At 41.4% G+C, this 21,304-nt stretch overlaps 1 protein-coding gene across 3 annotated transcripts in view; it reads right to left on the reverse strand.

Moving 5' to 3' along the window:
* The window catches only part of LOC143294670 (protein EFR3 homolog B-like), a 57,203-nt gene continuing 35,899 nt past the window's right edge, over positions 1-21,304 (reverse strand). For 2 of the 3 annotated variants that reach the window (XM_076606057.1, XM_076606056.1), the window contains 5 exons: positions 15,599-15,729; positions 14,116-14,204; positions 12,583-12,637; positions 11,522-11,631; positions 1-10,599 (listed from right to left, as the gene is read on the reverse strand). In XM_076606057.1, coding sequence (XP_076462172.1) covers positions 10,456-10,599; positions 11,522-11,631; positions 12,583-12,637; positions 14,116-14,204; positions 15,599-15,729 — 529 coding nt within the window. In that variant the 3' untranslated portion in view covers positions 1-10,455. Of the gene's footprint in view, positions 10,600-11,521; positions 11,632-12,582; positions 12,638-14,115; positions 14,205-15,598; positions 15,730-20,543; positions 20,559-21,304 lie in introns of all 3 variants that reach the window. The other variant, XM_076606055.1, reaches the window with a different exon arrangement.

Here is a 21,304-nt window from a genome sequence, read left to right on the forward strand (position 1 = left end):
TTGGGGACTTTTACTTGTTCTCATACTGATCAGTTCTAATAGTAACATTTCCTTTTGCATTTCCTGTACCATTAAAGAAAATCATTAAAAAAAAAATACAGATCACAATGAACAACAACAACAACAAAAAATAACAAAAAAAGAACAGGAGATGGAATTCAGCTCACCTGTATGGAAAGAATCCAAGAGTGATACATCAAGCCAGACTACTATGTAACGACATTAGTTTAACTAATACAGCCTACATGCACTTGCTATGGACATAAGCTCTGTTAAAACATGGTTCAACAACTTGTCTTCAAGTATGTACATATTTACCCAGAGTAAGATTAACATCACCAAAAATGCTTCATCTTATTCTTCTGCTTTTATTACTTAATTATAATAAATATCATTTTATGAAATTAAAGGTTATAATGATAAACTCATTTGACACACATTGACAGTGGATAGGTTGGACATCAAACATGAAACCAAAAAAGAAAAGACCATGTACAACAGTTACCAGATATTTCTCCAGCTCAGGTAACATCAACATTCCCCATTCATTCTCAGTGACATGACAATAGAATTCAACCCCTCAACCCTTCTATCGCTTCCTGCATGCTATCCTTGTGAACAGACTGTAAGAAAAATGTTTATTTATAACTAACATCCCATCTACTGTTTGAAAAAAACAACAACAACCAACAACAAAAAAAACCCAACAAACACCTAGGAAACAATGGGAAGGGGATTTTATGAACAAATCCTAAGAGAAATGTTTATAATTAACCTTTCATTAACTGCCTGAAGAAGAAAATGGGGTGGAGAATCACAACTGAGGAGAAAAAAATATGGGACACCAATTACTGGGGGAAAACACAAACAAGTTGTGTTGAAATATCAAGCAGAAATCTCTTCTAACTTGATCCCATCATGCAGTATGCATGTAATCAGAGAATCTGTGACCCAAACACCAACGAGCGTAAATCCCTTGTCTTTCACAAGGCAGACACAGGCCAACACAACCACTGCTATCAATGATCCAGTGTGAACAGTATGGTGTTTCTTTTAACAAAGTTTGTTTAAAACAACGGTATAAAGTGACTTTTACTGCTGGGTTTGATACGCCCCTCATCAACTTGCACTTCCTTCTTCTGCCTTCATAGGCGTCAACAGGTTCACTTGCATCTACAAGACTGGCATGACTTTTATAACCTCGCCATTTTGGTAGCAGTAAAAAAAATGTGTTTGGGGGAGTTGGTAAGCTGGGTATGTTTGTGTTTACATAACCCACTGAATGCTGACATATAGTACATGATCTTTAATATTTGTATTTGATCTTCTGTACGTGTATACTGCAATACATATAATGAGGATTAAGGCACTGGCAGGTCTGCACATAAGCCGAGTTAGGAGATTGGGAGAAAAAACCCTCCCTCGCCTCCCCTAAAAAAACCTCACCATGATTTCCACCCTTAACCCACCAGGTGCAGATATTGGGATCGAAAGTAGGACCCTCAGACTGAAAGTCCAACACTCTAACCAACCAATGGACTGTTGCACCTGCCACAACTGTTAGTATTGTCCTTTACTGCATCGTCCTCACACATCTGGGTGTCATCATCTCATCATTATCAACCTGCAGTGGTCTGACCTGAAGGTGCTGAGGATGACTGTCCTCACTGCTTGTTTTGTTCTTTCTCACCACAATACACTGTATTCTGATGGGAAGCCCACCACCCCCAGGCCCCTCCACCAAAAAAAACAACAACAACGAAAAGGTCCATGTAAATTTGAATAAAGAGTGTACCAGTGTATCAGAGCTTGACAAAGTAACCCTGCATGTGTCTGTAATATCCAGTCCTGACTGACTGACTAGAAACCCACCACCCCACAAACACATAAGAGTGCTTCAGAAATGACCATGTACACTACAGTGATCATGATTTTCTCCTTTCAAATTTGTAACAATTATACTGGCTTCTATATCTGAACTAACTGGCCTCTTGCTGATCTGACCTGAAACTAAGATAAAAAAATAAAAAAAGAAAAAAAAAAGAAGAAAAAAACCCAAACACACACACGCCCCTCCCATAATCAATACAGAGAGGAGAGAATGCAACAATAATCTTTCAAAACACTTTTCTCGTCACTGACCAGGCTGTGCACCAAGAAACAGGAAGGAACTTTCACAGAGGTCTGCGTCCAACTGATTGTTGTGCAATTAAGGGAAGAAAAAAACAGTCTGTCTCATCTACATTCACTTGGCACTGTCACATATATACACATTCACGTTCCATCTTCAAGACAAATGTGTCTTACACACATACACACACACAATAATACTTGAACTAAAAAACATGTTCAAAAACATACTGACATTTGACTTTGTTGCTGATGACCCAGCTAACACAGGAGCATTGCAGGACTAAACAACAAGAACAAAAAAATGAATTGTATTAAACACAAAAGTAACAAGGACCAATTGTGGTTCTTCAAGTTTTCATGCTGTTGAAACCTTTGGGTTTTTTCTGCACTAAAGAGATTTATACTGCAGACACTTAACTAAAATGGGACTAGTGTGGAAAGGAGCAAAACGCTGAGGGAAAGTATAACTGAAGCTTTGATGCTGTTCAAAACATGTTTACGATAATTACCAGGGGTATATACAGTCAAGTTGAATAGTTTTATCCTTAATAAGAAACATTTCAAAGAAGCTTGAAGCTGTACACATTTATTTCTTTATTTCATTTAACGGTCATTTTGAGCAAAGTGACAAAACTACCACTTTCAAAAGGTTTATTGTGTCTTCGCTAAACATTATTGTCTTGTCCGTCCGTGTCTAATTTTGTGTATGTGTTTTCTTTTTCCTCCGGGTTCTTCCTTTTGATACTCCACTGCATGTTCTCACTTCTATGTACTGTCTGAATTCATTACCACCTCCCCTGCACCCCCCTTCTCACCCTCTCCCCCCCCGCCCCCCCCAAATCAAACATACAGTGTAGCATGACAGTGTGCAATGTACACAGACTCTCACAATCTTCAGACTGTGAATGGGCCACTGTCAGCTCCCCTCCCACCTCTACCGTCTGAAGATATCAAATACTGACCACTGCCCTTGTGGCACAGGCCCACAGACCCCCTCCCATATCCTGCAGTCCTGCCCCACCTTCGATGCACTGAGACGCCAGGCATGGCCCAGCCCGGTGGAGCTCCAGGAGAAACTGTAGGGACTGGCAGGGTCCCTGCGACGGACCGTGGACTTCGCTGCCCTGACCAGACTGAAAATCTAGCGTGGCCAGGGAATGCAGAAGTAGTACACAAATTCTCAGATTGTATTCAATGAACCAAGCAATTATTCAGAGAACATCTCCTTAGACTAGCAGACCAGACTGTTTACATTAATATTAAACTGAGTGCTCTAAAAGATTATAAAAAAAAAACTATTAAAAAAAAGATGGTCATGTTTATTTCTTTTCATTTCCTTTGTAATAAATAAGTATTCCGCCACAACTGTGCCATGGACATTTTTGGCTCCTGCATCAATCTGACAATGAATGAATACAATGTCACACGTTGCTCAGAATGGCCGTTAAATAATAATTTAAAAAAACGTTTATACAGCCACACCCAATTTTCATAACAGTGAATTTCAAGCCATGATTTCCCACTTCTCCAACCAGAACACATGTTACACAAACTATACAAGAGTTCAGAACTATGTACATAAATTGGACTGATATTCCTCCCCCCCTTCCCGAAACATTTGTGAACTAAAATCTCACATACAAAAGTTCAACAAAACAACACACACAAAAAGAAAAGTTTCCAATTTCACATGGATTTAAATAGTTCTACAAAGGTACATTAACCATCACAACAAGCTCATATTCTGAAACATGACGACATCTTGCTGCTAGGACATTAATTTCTACTTCACAACAGACTCTTATCTGATGAAGTTCACACTATTGCTCTGCTCTTTAAAATTCATCATCAGAACAGAAATAAAACAAAATGAAACAAATACAAAAGACCTTTTTTTTTCTTTTAGATTGAGCAGCCTCTAACACTGATCCACACTGTACAGTAATTAGCTGTTGTTTTATTTAGATCCTTTGCTGTCTGAAAGAAAAAGACTCCAACATTTGCAGTGAGGGAACTGTTCTAAAGACCTGTGCCATATAAAAAGTGGAAACAAAACACAGCTGAGCACAGAAATGAAAAGACAGACTGACCTGCAGATTTAATGAAATGTTGTCACAAACATTTTCTGTAAAAAACAAAACAAAAAACCCCCCACAAAAACACCACCACCAACCAAGTTACCAATTAGAAAAACACATTGTTTGAAAACAAGTGCAGACAGTAAAACTGATACACAACTAGAACTGCTGCAAAGAAATGACATGAATTGGAAATTGATCAAACTTTGGATACTTAAATATCTAAGAACTTATTTATAACTTGCTGGAGTATGTGTAAATATGCTGCTACAATGACTGAAAGAGGGTGCATGTGTTTAAGTGTGTGAGTGTGTGTGCGTGTGCAATGGGATGCATGTGTGTGTGCAAATCAATGCGTGTGTGTGCATGAGCTCGGCATATTTATGGGACAAATGCACAGCATATAAGTACTCATTTTGATGCCCACAGCTACTGAACATACCTGGGTGTGACCATCGTGAGGCAGCTGAGGAACAAAGCTGATTCAGCTGTACAGTGTAATGCATGAATCAGGTCTATGACACTGGCCCTGAAATGGCTTGCACCATTGTACTCTTTTCATTGATGTTGTTCTGAAGTGGAGTACATGGGTAACACTCTTTTGTGTCTGAAGCTTGTTTGTTCCTTTGCATGTAAATCTATAAAAAACAACAACAAAAAACAACAACAAATGTATAATAAAGAAAAGATCTGACCAAAAGACGAACACTGACAGAGGACCTTTGTTGTGGACAATCACCACTGCATATAGATACTGAGTATGTAACCAGGTTTTCTAATATTTCCCTCTTTTCACTAATCATGAAAAAAAAAAAAAATGTAAAACACAAAAAACAAGCAATAAATCATTTTTAACAACACACACACAAAATCACCCTAATACTTACCCTGGACTTGTAATGCCAGAAAATCACTTGAATTTGTATTGCATTGTTCTACTTTTTGTCATAAGAGATTTTTCTGTGTTAAATTTGTATTGTATTACCTTTTGTCACAACAGATGTTTCTGTGTGAAATTCATGCTGCACTCCCCAGAGTGATGGCATCGTCACAGTGCTGAAACACCCTGATATTTTTTTCTTCTTCTTTTTTTTTTCTGTCTGCAAGCGCATGACTAATGTGATTTTTCCTACAGAATTCTGCCAGGGACAACCCTTTTGTTGCTGTGGCTTCTTTCACGTGCGATGGATCAGGACACCTCCTTAGAATCCCGCCAGACGCACTTCCAAGAATAGTCCTTTGCTGAAGAATAACAGCTATACCTGGGGGAAGCTAGCTGAGTCAGCACCAGACAGGTAGCAGTGGAGATCTCTGGTGTCAGCCATGTGTGCCACAGGGCACAAAGAGGGTCAATTTGAATGTCAAGCGGCATAACTACAATTATGTCATGATCATTCTAGGCGAACAATGTTAACTTTTTACTTTTTTTTTTTCCCCAAACAATCTGCTCATACACTGGTTGCCTCTTACGGTGATCAGCAACAAAGCTGGGGGCAGCATCCTCCATAATGAGAACTACCAAAAGCCGGACAGTGCGATTTTGTCTCTTTTCTCCTCCAGTGGAATGTAATTATGGCGACATTAAAATGAAGGAGAAATCAAGGTATTTCAATAGTTTTAACCATTGGCTTTAGGGAAGCTTGTTTTGTACTATCAGCACACGCACACACACACACACACACACACATACACAAACACATCACAAAAATCAGACTGTGCAAGCCAATCACGTTCTAATTTTCTCATCCCCTCAGTACTCACAGCCGTTGGTATTCAAACTTAAGTACACTGTCACAGAACCATGTCAACATATGACAAAGAAGTATAATGACTGAGGAAACCCCAACGTTCTTATCTGTTTCACTGAATTAATTTGTTCAAAGGGTTCAGCTTTAGGAGTAGAAGTCCTAGGGGGAAAGAAAAAAAAAAAAAAAAGAAGCAAGAAAAAACAAAGATACCAGCTAGTAACACAGAAATTACAGTTCTTAGACTGGTCATCATTCCCTTTTAATTCTGTGTCACGTTTCATTTTCTGCATAAACGTTATAACCAAATGCTGTGTGGATCCACCTTACACACAAAACAGAAATATCAAGCATGTTCAAAACTCTGGTCACAGTAATTTCAAAAAGAAAAAAAAAAAAAAAAAAAGGATCACAGCTATTCGTACTTTGGCATTGTGAATTCTGATCATATTTTCATTATGACTATCCCCCGCACCCCCCCCCCCCAACCCAACACACACACTTATACAGACATACTCTCTCCAATGCATACACGTCCCCCACACGCACCCATCTTTATAAATTTTCATTCTGTTAGGAGCAGGGGAACAACCTTTGCTGTGGATATTCTGAATCAACACTTTCATTTTGTTTTGTTTTTTTACACCTTGGAACTAAAACAGTTCCCATCAGAGAACACTGGCTTGAAGAAAGAGGCTCCAAGAGATCTCAAATACAACACAGTATCACATTCCTTCTGTTCTTTTCCTCCATTTTTTTTTTCTCACAGTCATATAGTCATGTAAAGGATGTCATACAGGTATATTACTGGTATCAATGACACATGAAAAAAATATCACAAAAAATATTCACACAAAAAATATAAAACGCGTGTTAAACACCTTACACAAACTGAAAAAAGACAACAACAAAAAATTAACCAACAATCTAAATGCAATCATGTTTTCCAACAAAAATCAACACCAACTGATTTTCATTTAACATGGCATAAACTCGACTGAATGGTTCTTTGTCATGATTGGTCATTTCCATTTGAATTGCATGCATGCACCAAAAAGAAAAAAAAAAAAAAAAAAGAAGAAGAGAAAAAGACACAGTAATTCATGATAAACAATAACAAACCAAGATCAACTAGTTTCTCACTTACATCCACCTTCCAGCACATCAAGGCATAAATACATTACACTGCTGTTTGCCGTTAACTATTATCTTGCATCGTGATATACTATGTACAAAACAGCGTTAACCTGGTTCTATGAGCGACTCAAAATAAACCTAAAAGCAGATGAGCTCCAAAACCTGCACAGGGCTTGCAGAAGAAGAAACGATGATCAACGACACTGCCACACGAGGTCCTGCCGCTCCCCTGCAGTAGAGGCAGACACAGGCACTGGAGATGTCCCTGAGCCCACCGGCAAACGCCACACCACCACAGCTTCACTTCAACCTCTTCTTCTTCTTCTTCTGCGTTCGTGGGCTGCAACTCCCACGTTCACTCGTATGTACATGAGTGGACTTTTACATGTATGACTGTTTTTATTCTGCCTTGTAGGCAGCCATACTCCGTTTTCAGGAGTGTGCATGCTGGGTATGTTCTTGTTTCCATAACCCACCGAACGCTGACATGGATTACAGGATCTATAACGTGCGTATTTGATCTTCTGCTTGCGTATACACACGAAGGGGGTTCAGGCACTAGCAGGTCTGCACATATGCTGACCTGGGAGAACGGAAAAATCTCCACCCTTTACCCACCAGGCGCCGTCACCGAGATTTGAACCCGGGACCCTCAGATTGAAAGTCCAACGCTTTAACCACTCGGCTATTGCGCCTGTCTTCACTTCAACCAACAGCCACTTCTGCATCGGGTTCACAGCGCCACCACTGTCCGACCCATCTCTTCTTCATGCCTGACAGGCTGCCTGACATTTTTTTTTTCTTTTACAGGCTGCAGTTCACGCGTTAACTTGCATCTACTATGTGTGGGCTTTTTCGTATAGCTGTTTGTTTCTTTTTTAACCTTGCAAAAGCTCTCTGTTTCAGGGGTGTTTAACTTTCTGACAGTGAGAGGAGATCAAGCCTGGGCCAACGCGGAGAGCTTCATCGTCAACAGCCATGGTCACCGAAAGCGAAGATCAGGCAGCCTTGACTGCTGGAAGATCACCAATATATATACATGCCACAGTGACATGTGGCAAAAATCACCGATGGGTGATTTTATTACCAGTGAGAAATCTGTGCGTGAATGGCTTAATAAGATATCTTGTGAGTGAAGCAACACTTCACACTCATTACTACACGACACCTCTCCCCCACAACTGACAGCAACACAACAGAACAGATCATGTCAAAGATCAAACCATGCCATCACAAGAATCAGGCGCTCAGTTCCCAAATGCCGGACGACAAATCCTGTGGCACATTACATCTATAAGTGCCTCCCCTGGAGCCACCGAAAAAACACAGTACCAGTCACATCCGCACAGGCTCCCGAAAAACATGCTGCTGTCTTTGAAGTGGACACAGGAACTGTCGTGTCATGTCATACAGCGCGTGCTGTGAGGCGACTGTGTCAAAAACTGCACCTCCCAACACACATTGTGACGGTTCAAATACTGCAACCCCCACCCCCGAGACTCATTGTGATGGTTCAATGACCACAGCCCCCCAAACACACATCGTGGTGGTTCAAAGACTGCACACCCGAAACACACATCATGATGGTTCAAAGACCGCAAGAAAAACCAACATAAAAACCTAACACACAGCATGACGGTTCAAAGACCGCTCCCCCCAAACACAGCATGAAGGTTAAAAGACCACAACCATCCCCTCACCCCACAACACAGTGTGACAGTTGAAAGACTGCACCCCCCAACACACATCGTGATGGTTCAAAGAATGCAGCCCCCTCCCCCTGCACCCCACCCCGCCCCCAATGCACAGCGTGACAGAGGTCAGAGTTCAACCCTCCCGCAGTCAGGGTGTTCAGGCCGACATCACGATGTGTCTGTAGCTCCCAGACCTCACTGCCTGGGGACAGACTGTTCCCAACTCACAAGCAGGATGACCATTCCCAACTTGGCGGGTCCAGCCACAGACCGACTTGTGATGTTTCTGTCAGGACAGGGCAGGGCAGCAGGTGGTACTGTTGCACTCACTGAAAAATCCCAAGTGTCCTACGACGGGTTCATCATGCAATCAAGAGGCGCACCTCTAGCCCAATGTTTGGGATCCTCTGAGAAACAATCCCCCCTGCACCTGTAGAATCAGTCGTAACAGCGTGGTGGTAGGCTGGAGGTAGAGCTCTTGTCTGGTGGCTTCTAGCAGCTGTTGGTGTTCATGAGATTGTAGTCTACGATCTTCTCGAGTTCTGATTGGCTAATATTCAACAAGGCTTGGTTGGTTCACATGCAACACTAAGGACGATTACTCTACAATGCTCACAGGGCAGGTCTTTGGGCCATGAGCTATGGGCAAGGTAACCCCCCCTGACAGAAAAGCCGAGTGCTGAAGACAGAGGTGTTGGGCCGCATGACGCACTCCAACAAGCCACAACACCACGCATCATCGCCTGTGACACTGCCAGCCCTCACCACTGTCACCAGAGACAGAGGTAAGAAATGAAGCCTCTGCACGTTCCTGGTCTCCTCACAATGCCGGACCACTACAGCATTATTCTCTGGCATCATTCCTCCTCTCCTCATCCTTCAGTGCAAAGTATTCTCACATCTCCACGGAGGAGACTCCACTCCATCTCCCAGTCGCTGAGACACCCACTCTGTCACCACTCAGCTAATGAACAATGATCATATTGATGCCTTGGCCAACTTCCTACCCTTCCTCAATGCAAAAATACAAAAGCATTTTGGAAAAAAAAGCACAAAAGAACAAAAAAGGAAATCTCATGGAAAAACAAAACAAACAAAAAAACCATCACAAGGTATACTGCAGCTGATATCAATTGTTCCACGGAAACAGAAATCACAAGACAACTATGCAGCTGGCAATCCTCTAGCGACACTAACAGACACACCACATCCGACAGCCCGGAGCCATGCTGTGGCACAATGACCCAAAACACCACAGAGGCCAACCTTCAAGTCACAGACATCAACTTCAGAAAGCTTGCAGCCGGCCGTTAGAATCACGCAATGACAAAATCACACCATTCCTGTTCATAAGTACACGCTCACTGAACAAATGCAGCTCTGGAAAATCAGGACAACACTATGGTCAACGACTTGTACAACTGCATATTAGTAACTGCACTGAAGTATTCTGCCCTCCCCCCCCCCAACCCCACTTCCCCCACCAAAAACAATACCATAAAAAAATAACAAGAGATAGAGAGAAAGGAAGAAACCATTGCACCACCGTAGTCAACGACAACAGATGCTATACAACATCCCAAGTGCTGGCATTGTGTTCACACCCGTATCTCTGTGGATGTACACAATGTACAGAATGAATGCTGTGGAAGAACTGGTGTCAGTCAGTCAGTACACGAACAGGTCGGGGAACTGCAAGCCAAAGCTGGCCTCGGCGCTCTCCGAAGATTTCTCGTCAGCCGGCGACTCCTTCACGTAGGTGCTGGACACGAAGTCCAGGATCTCGTTCAGCTTGTTGTGGAAATGGTTCGACTGAAACCCATGAAATACACACACACGTCAAGGATAGCTTAAAACCCCTTCAGTGCCAAAGGTAAACAGTAGAAAGTGGTGTTTCAAGTCAAAACAATATCCAAAACAAAAAGCCTAAAACAGAAAGTTTTCTGGAGATATACCACTGTACCATTCTAGATAATGTGTGTGAATTTTCAGCCTTCAGAGTTATTTCCCTTCTTCTGATGACATCATCAGTAACATCACTATGCATGTACGTGGTATGTTCTATGGCACTCAAGGGGTTTTAAATTGATGATAATATCAACAACAAAAACAATGATGACAATGAAAGGAAGTTACAAATTACATATCAAATTAATCAGTCATGACCAATCTCTCTCTTTCTCCCCCATCACTTTCTCTTTTTCTCCTCACCCCACCCCACCACCTCCCATACGTGCAACGAAGGTTGGCAGGTATGAGGTGGTGGTGTAGAAATAAGAGAATTCTAACAGATAGGTTTTGAAAAGAACGGCTTTTAGCAAAGGGTGGAATACAGAGACAGTCTGATGGACAGATATGAAATGGATGGTTGTTCCAGATATGATGAGCAAACAAAGGCAGAGACCTAATACCACTTGTAATAACCATTCTCTCGCAGATATTAACACCAGTTCCCACATTGATCTTATCAACAACACTCTCCACATGACGTCCCAAATGATCTTGTCCACACCAATTCCCACATGATCTTATCAACACAAAATCACACATGATCTTATCAACAACAAATTTCCACATTTTTTCCCCCTCTCTCTGCGATTAATGCTACTTTTGCCGACCCCCCCCCTCCCCCCCCCCCCCCCTAGAAAATTCAGCCCCAGCCCCAAAAACAAAACCCCAAAGAACTGGCAGCAATCAATGACATACAGCAATGTTTCTCAGAACATGTGATTACCTTAGCTTCTGATCTGGCCACAATCTCCTCGAAAGGAGCAGTGCGAAACGTATTGACCACCTCTCGCCGTCGGCGCTCCATCGCCTCTTTGTCTTCTGCGTTTTCTTCATCTGTTGAATGGAAAAAGTGTCACTTACGCTGCCTTCTATAGACGCTGACAATTTCATTGTTCAGGCCTCATATCAACAGAGGTTAAGACACCCAGACTTTCAGTATCAAAGCAACAAAACATGATTGATAATTTACAAATTTCACTTCCTACAGACACAGAGAGGCAGATAATTTACATATTTCACTTCCTACAGACACAGAGAGGCAGATAATTTACATATTTCACTTCCTACAGACACAGAGAGGCAGATAATTTACATATTTCGCTTCCTACAGACACAGAGAGGCAGATAATTTACATATTTCGCTTCCTACAGACACAGAGAGGCAGATAATTTACATCTTTCACTTCCTACAGACACAGAGAGGCAGATAATTTACATATTTCGCTTCCTACAGACACAGAGAGGCAGATAATTTACATATTTCACTTCCTACAGACACAGAGAGAGGCAGACAACATTCAGAAAAAAACCCAAAAAACCCTCAACAGACTTCCAGCAAATGTCAGTGGACAAAACAGTGATGTGTAAATGAAAACACCAAGAAACAAGTCAGAATGAAAAGAGAACACACAGTGCACTGGTGTGTGCATGTATCATGGATCGTCAAACATTCCTCTTAGTGAAACAGCCATGATTTCACATTGGGTAATCTATTCACCTGTTTTGAGAGACTGAAAAAAAAGAGACCTATACTATATTATCTTCATTACTTTTTTTCTTTTCTTTTTTTTTTTGTGTGTGCATAAGTAACATGAACAAGAAGAACATCTGGCCAAAATATCTGCTTACACTGTATTTTTCCTCCCACAAAATAAACTTGTTCAATACCTTGTAGCATATCATCTTCACACAGGTTCTATGACTGAACAAAACACACAAAAGCAGCAGCAGCAGCAGCAGAAGAAGAAGAAGAAGAAGAAGAAAAGTAACCAATATCATACTTACTCAACATCTTTTTCAGAGATTCCACTGTGATTTCCTCTACTGTGTTGGCCCTTCTCTGAAACACACAATACAGTCAGCGCTTTAACACTTTGTACCCCAAGCACAAATTAATTGATCCCCAACACCCCCAGTGGCTTCCCTTGGACCAACATCTCCCCCCCCCCTCCCCAAATCCTCACAGGACCCTCAAATCCTCAAATGACGTCACAGCACACGGCCCCCAATATGTCTCCACCAATCCTTCACTCTGGCATTACAATGCACAATGCAAAACATCCCCCAACCCTCAATTATCCCCCCTGACAGCTGAACCATGGTGAAATGAGATAGGCGTGACATGAGTCTGATGTGCACTTACTACTTTCTGTGTGACTTTCAATGGCGTAAAGGATTTTGCTGAACAAAGGTAATGCAATCCCAAGAGCAAGACGTCCAGGTACAGTGTGGTGACTGACATCCTGACCTGTAAGCTCTGTCTTGTCTCAATGAGGTGACAGCCCTTCACTGACATCCTGACCTGTAAGCTCTGTCTTGTCTCAGTGAGGTGACAGCCCTTCACTGACATCCTGACCTGTAAGCTCTGTCTTGTCTCAGTGAGGTGACAGCCCTTCACTGACATCCTGACCTGTAAGCTCTGTCTTGTCTCAGTGAGGTGACAGCCCTTCACTGATATCCTGACCTGAAAGCTCTGTCTTGTCTCAGTGAGGTGACAGCCCTTCACTGACATCCTGACCTGTATGGTCTGTCTTGTCTCAGTGAGGTGACAGCCATTCACTGACATCCTGACCTGTAAGCTCTGTCTTGTCTCAGTGAGGTGACAGCCCTTCACTGACATCCTGACCTGTCAGTTCTGTCTTGTCTCAGTAAGGCGACAGCCCTTCACTGACATCCTGACCTGTAAGCTCTGTCTTGTCTCAGTGAGGTGACAGCCCTTCACTGACATCCTGACCTGTAAGCTCTGTCTTGTCTCAGTGAGGTGACAGCCCTTCACTGACATCCTGACCTGTAAGCTCTGTCTTGTCTCAATGAGGTGACAGCCCTTCACTGACATCCTGACCTGTAAGCTCTGTCTTGTCTCAATGAGGTGACAGCCCTTCACTGACATCCTGACCTGTCAGTTCTGTCTCACAAGCTTTAAAAACTGAAACATTCAAATTCCTATCAAAGGATTTCAACATTTCAACGTCAATAACAGTTCCTTTTTCTTATCAGTTCTTCTTCCATATACCAAACATGAAGAGGAAACAAACAAAGAGAAAAGAACACACACACACACACACACCAAGAAAATAAAAAGAAAGGGAGAGAGAGAAAAAAAAATCAGAAAGAACAAAACCATGTCAACAATAGAAAAACCTGAATATGACACACAGCACATAGATACATAGATACACACACACACACACACACACACACACATATATATATATATATATATATATATATATATAAACCCAACTGCTGACATTTTCACTTACACTGCTTCCACTCTCACGACAAGAAAAGGACAGGGTCCCCAGCCCCCTGACTTACCCTGCTAGCGGAGGGGGAGCCGTCCACACTCTCCACTTCTATGTTGATGGAGCCCAGGTCACTGACACTCAGGCTGGGGTCCACTGTTTCTGGAATGCCATCAACACAAAGCAACATCACAGACTGTCAGCACTGGCTGCTTGTCAAACATGAGACTCGTTGGACTTACAATCTGAGGGTCTCAGGTTCCAATCTTGGTAATGGTGCCTGGTGGGTAAAGGGTGGAGATTTTTCCGATCTCTCAGGTCAACATGTGTGCAGACTTGCCAGTGCCTGAAAAACCCCTTGTCTGTATACGCAAGCAGAAGATCAAATACACACGTTAAAGAACCTGTGATCCATGTCAGTGTTTGTGGAAACAAGAACATACCCAGCATACACACCCTCGAAAACAGGGTATGGCTGCCAACGGGGCATTGCAAAAACGCCCACTCGCGTACATGCGAGTGAATGTGGGAGTTGCAGTCCATGAACGAAGGAGAAGAAGAAACATGAGACTGGTGTTAAGTTTGAGTCGACACTATCATGGCTGGCATACCTCTGAAAACAAGAGTGTGGCTGCCTATATGGCGAGGTAAACCGGTCATGCACATAAAAGGCCACTCATTCATGTATGCAAGTGAATGTGGGAGTTGCAGCCCACGAACAAATAAGAAGATTACTTGGTGTGAGTTTTAAGTATAAAAAGGTGGGGGGTTTTTCATGTAGAACTGCTTTGTTTTGATTGATTATTTCTGTATATATTTCTGTATATATTCCACTTTTAATCAAACACACATGCATGCACATACACACAAACACACACATGCTACATATCAACCATCTCTCAAACTGAATAGGCATTAAAGAAAGAAGTCCACACTCCCACACACAGAAATACACACACACACACACACACACGCAAACACACACACCCACACACACACACGCTGGTTTCTCTTCCAATGATGAGATCAAAACTTTACTTGCGACATGAAATGTTGGACTTTTCACTGTAAATGTTTGATTTTTTCAAATCTTTGTTACATAGTCCAACTGGGTTTTAAAAAAAATTCAATTTTATGTTTTAGAGCTGGGATTTTTTAAATTTTAGCCAGACAGTTGTTAAGTTAATGTGAATAGTCTTGTTTTTATACCCCCCCCCCCCATTTTTTTCCTCATGTCTAATATCTCTTAATGTGGTTAGACATTAAATGAATGAAACTGAACACACACAACATCGCACACATCCACACACACACACATACAAACTCTCTCTCCACACACACACACACACATACAAACTCACTCTCTCTCTCTCACACACACGCACACACTAACAAACACTAACACTAACAGACACACAGACACAGAGAGCATTAGAAGAAGAAAGGCCTCATCCCAAGCACACGGGAACGGAATGCTGGAGAAGAAGAAAAAGAAGCCCCAAAACACACACGCAAACAGAAACACACACACTGAACGACAGACGAAAACGACTCACCCCCAGTGAAGGGTTTCTGGGTGAAGGGGTTGCCCAGGCGGGAGATGTCCAGACCAGTGGAGGCCAGGTGCCTGGACAGCTGACCCTGGTCAAACAGCCACTCCTCCTTCACGTTCTCGCTGCTCGGGTAGCTGGCCAGGCAACACCACAGGGGACAAGGCGGGGGGGGGGGGGGGGGGGGGAGAGAAAAAGATAACATACACCAATCTTTAATTTCTTAATTTTATCTATTCATTTTCAAAAATTTCAATGATTTCAATTTGAAACAAAAACAAAAACATAAAGGCATAAAAAAAAAAAAAAAAAAAAAAAAAAGCATCGTTATCAAAGCAGCATCAGAATCAGAATTAGGAATTACACAACATGTTAAGTTTGATAACGATACAAAGCAATCGCACTGATAATTATAGTGTACATGTATCATTATATCACACAATAAACAAATAAGAAATATGTTGTGATTTAAAAAAAAAAAAATTTTTTAACATTATAGGAAACTTTGTCAATGGTTTCATTGTTTATTTCATATAAAGTTTCCATGACACTATTCTCATTTCCTCTTCCTTTGCAGGTATCTCTGCATAATAACCACGAAAGAAAGATAAGCGGATGTGTGAAAGAGAGTGTGAATGCAGAAATTAGTGGAAAGTACATCTCTAGGGAATCAGTGGTAAGTACATCTCTATGAAAAGTGTATGTACATATCTAGGAATTCAAGTGGCATGTACATCTCTAGGAAATCAGTGTATGTACATCTCTAGGAAATCAAGTGGTATGTACATAGGAAATCAAGTGGTATGTACATCTCTTGGAAATCAAGTGGTATGTACATAGGAAATCAAGTGGTATGTACATCTCTAGGAAATCAAGTGGTATGCGCATCTCTAGGAAATCAGTGTATGCACATCTCTAAAAAAATCAACTGGTAAGAATATCTCTAGGAAATCAGGGAATGTACACCTCTAGGAAATCAAGTGGTATGTACATCTCTAGGAAATCAAATGGAATGTACATATCTAGGAAATCAGTGCATGGACATCTCTAGGAAATTAGTGTATGCACATCTCTAGGAGATCAGTGTATGCACATCTCTAGGAAATCAGTGAATGCACATATCTAGGAAATCAAGTGGTATGTACATCTCTAGGAAATCAACTGGTAATAATATCTCTAAGAAATCAGTGTATGCACATCTCTAGGAAATCAGTGGTATGCATGTCTCTAGGAAATCAACTGGTAAGAATATCTCTAGGAAATCAGTGTATGTACATCTCCAGGAAATTAAGTGGTATGCACATCTCTAGGAAATCAGTGGTATGTTCATCTCCGGGAAATCAAGTGGTGTGCATATCTGTAGGAAATCAGTGTATGCACATCTCTGGAAAATCAGTGCATGTACATCTCTAGGAAATCAGTGGTATGTACATATCTAGAAAATCAGTGATAAGTACATCTTTAAGAAATCAGTGGAAAGTTTGTCTTTAATTACTTTCTACAACTTCTCATTCACTGGACTAGCAATAATACTAACAAAACAGCAAACATAATCTAGCTAGGCAATAAAGAAATACAATAAAACAACAACAACAACTAAAAACAAAAACAAAACATAACAAAGCAAACTGAAATCAACAGCAAAGTGAAACAGCTGACAGCGAAATCAACAAACAAGCCAACAAAGAAAATCTGAACTTCAACACAATCTATAGTTTCACAGCAAAGCAATGGTGGTAGTCAAACGGACATGCACTCTAACCATTGCACGTCTTTCAGCTGAACTGTGATGCTGAGCATACTGTTTCTTCCAGCCAAGCAGAGAGACAGACTGACAGACAGGCACACAGAAAAAGAATGATAGAACATGAAGTGTTATAACAGAGAGAGAGAGAGAAAAAAAAAAAGAACAGATAATCAAACTGTTATAACTGATACAACGGAAGATACAATGGTGGAACATGAACTGTTTTAACGCAGAAAGAAGGAACATACCACAAACTGTTTAACACAGACAGAACAGAAAAGAAGAAAGAATTTGATTAAAAAATACATGTACTGATACAATAATCTAAAGTTAAATTTACATTAATATACATATAAGTGGAGTGATGGCCCAGAGGTAAAGCGTACGCCTAGGAAGCGAGAGAATCTGAGCGCGCTGGTTTGAATCACGGCTCAGACGCCGATATTTTCTCCCCCTCCACTAGACCTTGAGTGGTGGTTTGGATGCTAGTCATTCGGATGAGATGATAAACCGAGGTCCCATGTGCAGCACGCACTTAGCACACGAAAAAAAACCCACAGCAAGGAAAGGGATATTCGTGGCAAAAATCTGTAGAAAAATCCACTTTGATAGGAAAAACAAATAAAACTGCACGCAGGAAAAAATACACCAAAAACAAGGGTGGCGCTGTAGTGTAGCGACGCGCTCTCCCTGGGGAGAGCAGCCCGAATTTTCATACACAGAAATCTGTTGTGATAAAAAGAGAAATACAAATACAAATATATATATACTGATACAACAATCCAAAGAAAATTTACAAACTTAACCCAAAACCCCCACAAACTGTCAGGCTTGTGTTCTTTTCCCTTCATACCCTTAGCTAAGACTTAACAGGCAACGTCTGGAATATGTTTTGCACATGACTACAAATAAAATGTGAATTCATGAAAGCTGTTCACACCAAGATGAAGCAGACAATGAATCATCCAACTACAATACAACTCCAGAAAATTCACCACCTCTACGTCAGTACCAAACACTATCAAGCTGAATCGTAACGGAAAAAAAATGCACGCATATGAACTGTAAAAAACACACTGTAAAAACTGAAAGAGTTTACAATCTGAGCAAAATGGGCCAATACTAAAAAAACTTCATATTATTGTTTTAATTACACCACAGAGCAGTACACGTGGAGATGAGTCAGGTCTCTGGATTACAATCTAAGCATTTTCAGTCAATCTCACACACAAATTTCATTTAAGCAAGGACAAGTGACTCTCGAGTTATACACGTTTATACAAGAACTCGCATAAATTTTGGTCAAACTCTGTGCCTTGACTGGCTAATAAGTAAGTTCTCTGTGTTTCAAAAATAAAACATTCAACATGTTTTCAATTTAGTAAATTATGCATCAGCTCCGAACTGTTACCAAAACTGGTAAGGATAAGACCACTTCACCCAAATAGCTTACTTCCACACACACACACAACTACATAATCACCCCTCATTTCACATCATTCTTATTTCCATAATAAAAGTGCTGTTCTTGTTTTATGTTGGTTTTTTGTTTCAAAAGGAGAGAAAAAAGTTCTTGTACATAAAAGAAAAGAGAGATACGGAGTTGGAGGGAGTAGCATCAGTAAACTGGACAGGTCCCCCTCCCCCCCCCCACCGCCCCCCCAAAAAAAACTATGCAGGAAAAAGACAAAAGCATGTTGTGGTCAGTGGCAGTAAATGTAGCAGCAACAGTGCAAACAATGCAGGATATAATCAGATTAATGGCAGCGCTGGTAACAATAGGTTAATGGTGACTCTTCAAGCCAGGGCCCGTCGCTGGAGCTTATGATAAATAAAGCAAAGATTAAATTACAGGGAAGAAAAAGAGGGGTAGCACTGGAGAGAGAGAGAGAGAAAAAAAAAGAAGGTTAAATGCTGCATTCGCTGGGAACGCATGCATGCAACAATGGCCTCAGAACCAACAGTCTCTCAGTTAAGGTGCCTGGTGTTCAACAGGTCACTCATGAGTTAAGTTCTCAAAAAATACTGACCCTGTGTTGGTACTACCTCTCTCTTACCTCTAACCCCCACCACCCCTTCAAACACACACACACACATCTATCTATCTGACCATCTGTCAATCTCTTTCTTCTATTCTATTTCTTAACCCCTTTTTTTAAAATTTACACACAAAAAGCTAAATGCATACATGCATACTGAAGCATGAATGTGGGAATGTGTTTTTGGTCTCCTGTGTGTGTGTGTGTGTGTGTGTGTGTGTGTATGTGTGTCTGCATGCATGCGTGAGTGCGTGCGTGCATCCATGTGAATAGTTTCCACATTGCTACATATCCATAAAGTGCAAGCAAAGGGAACTAACAGTATTCCCGGCTGTGTTTACATGTGTCAATTCCGAGGAAAAACCGGTCAGTTTCAGCAATTTTTCTGTGTTTTCCTGCATCAGTATGACACGGAACCCTGTGGAGGGTATAAACTCTCCAGGGTTCAATGGGTTAAGGTAATTATGTGGTGCTGTTGAGCAGTACAGTGCTCTCAAACAGACAAAAACAAATGCTGTACAGAACCCGATAAAGGGGCCATGTCAAAAGAACAAACAGTAACAAGTGTTACAGGGTTCAAGTGCCATCCCATTCTGCCACACAGCTGAGCACTGTGAAGGCACAGCAGTGTCCGCTCTCCTGCCTACTACGCCCAAAGCCCATGTTCAGTGTCGCTGACTGTGTTATAGCCATTCGCGCACCATACCTCAAAGAACTTTTCCTGAGTTTTCATTCAGTCCCTGCACCTCTTTCGGAGGAAGATGGCAGAACGGTTAAGATACTCATCTGCCAATACAGAGTCCAAATGGGTCTGGGTTCGAATCCCACTCTCGCCCTTTCTCCTAAGTTTGACTGGAAAACTGAACAGAGCGTCTCGTCATTTGGAGAGCACCCATGGCAACGTGAGTGTTGTCCTTTGGCAAAATTCTGTGGAAGAAATCCACTCTGATAGGTACACAAATATACAGGCATGCACTCAAGGCCTGACTAAGCGCGTTGGGTTATGCTGCTTGTCAGGTACCTGCCTACCAGATGTGGTGTAGCGTGTATGGATTTGTCCGAATGCAGTGACGCCTCCTTCAGAAACTGGAACTGGAACCTCTTTGGGGCACAAAAATAACCAGTAATCCAACCAGAACATAACGATACTGACAAGTGCACTTACCCCAAAAGGCCAACTCTGACAACAGGTAAAAACAATCAAGTGACACATCATACAGGAGGGAAGTGGAAAACAGAGATAAACAACATGAAAACTATTTCACTGTAAAGGGGAAAAAAAGTGTTCCCATTCAAATTTTTGTCTGTGTGGATTCCAGATAATATTCCCCCCCCCCCACCCCACCCCACACAACAGCATGCATGAATGATGGATCAGTATCTGTTACATGAACGTCAGCATGAAAAGTAGTTTTCCAAAAAAATAAAGGTTGAAGAGTGGTGAGAAAATCCCGCTTACTTAATATGAATGTGGAGACTGAAACATGTAACGCGTAATTGTCACCTCTGCTACTGTGTTCAGTCATTCTGTTAGAAATGTCCGGAAAGCTGTTGTCGCCATCTCATTCCAGTTTCATTCCAGTATGTATTTGTAGTTACGGAGAAAAATACCAGTGTTAAAAAGTTTATCATGGACACCCTCACAAACATGGACAGACAAACAGCCAAATCAGGGTCATTGTACCGTGCAGACTCACAACACTGACACAAGGGAACATTATCACTGTGCTGCTTTTTTTTGTCTTGGGTCAAAAACACATTTCTTAATCTATTAAAAAACAAAACAGAAAAAAAACCAACAAACAAATAAAGTGCCCTTGTACTCAAACAGGTGCAACATCTTACCTGCTGATAGGACAGCAGAGACAATGCTACAAAATGAACCATTAAGGAAATCTAAAAGAAATAATCCAAACGTGTTTTTGT

This window comes from Babylonia areolata, chromosome 20, assembly GCF_041734735.1.
Source record: "Babylonia areolata isolate BAREFJ2019XMU chromosome 20, ASM4173473v1, whole genome shotgun sequence".
Classification (NCBI taxonomy): Eukaryota; Metazoa; Mollusca; class Gastropoda; order Neogastropoda; family Buccinidae; genus Babylonia; species Babylonia areolata.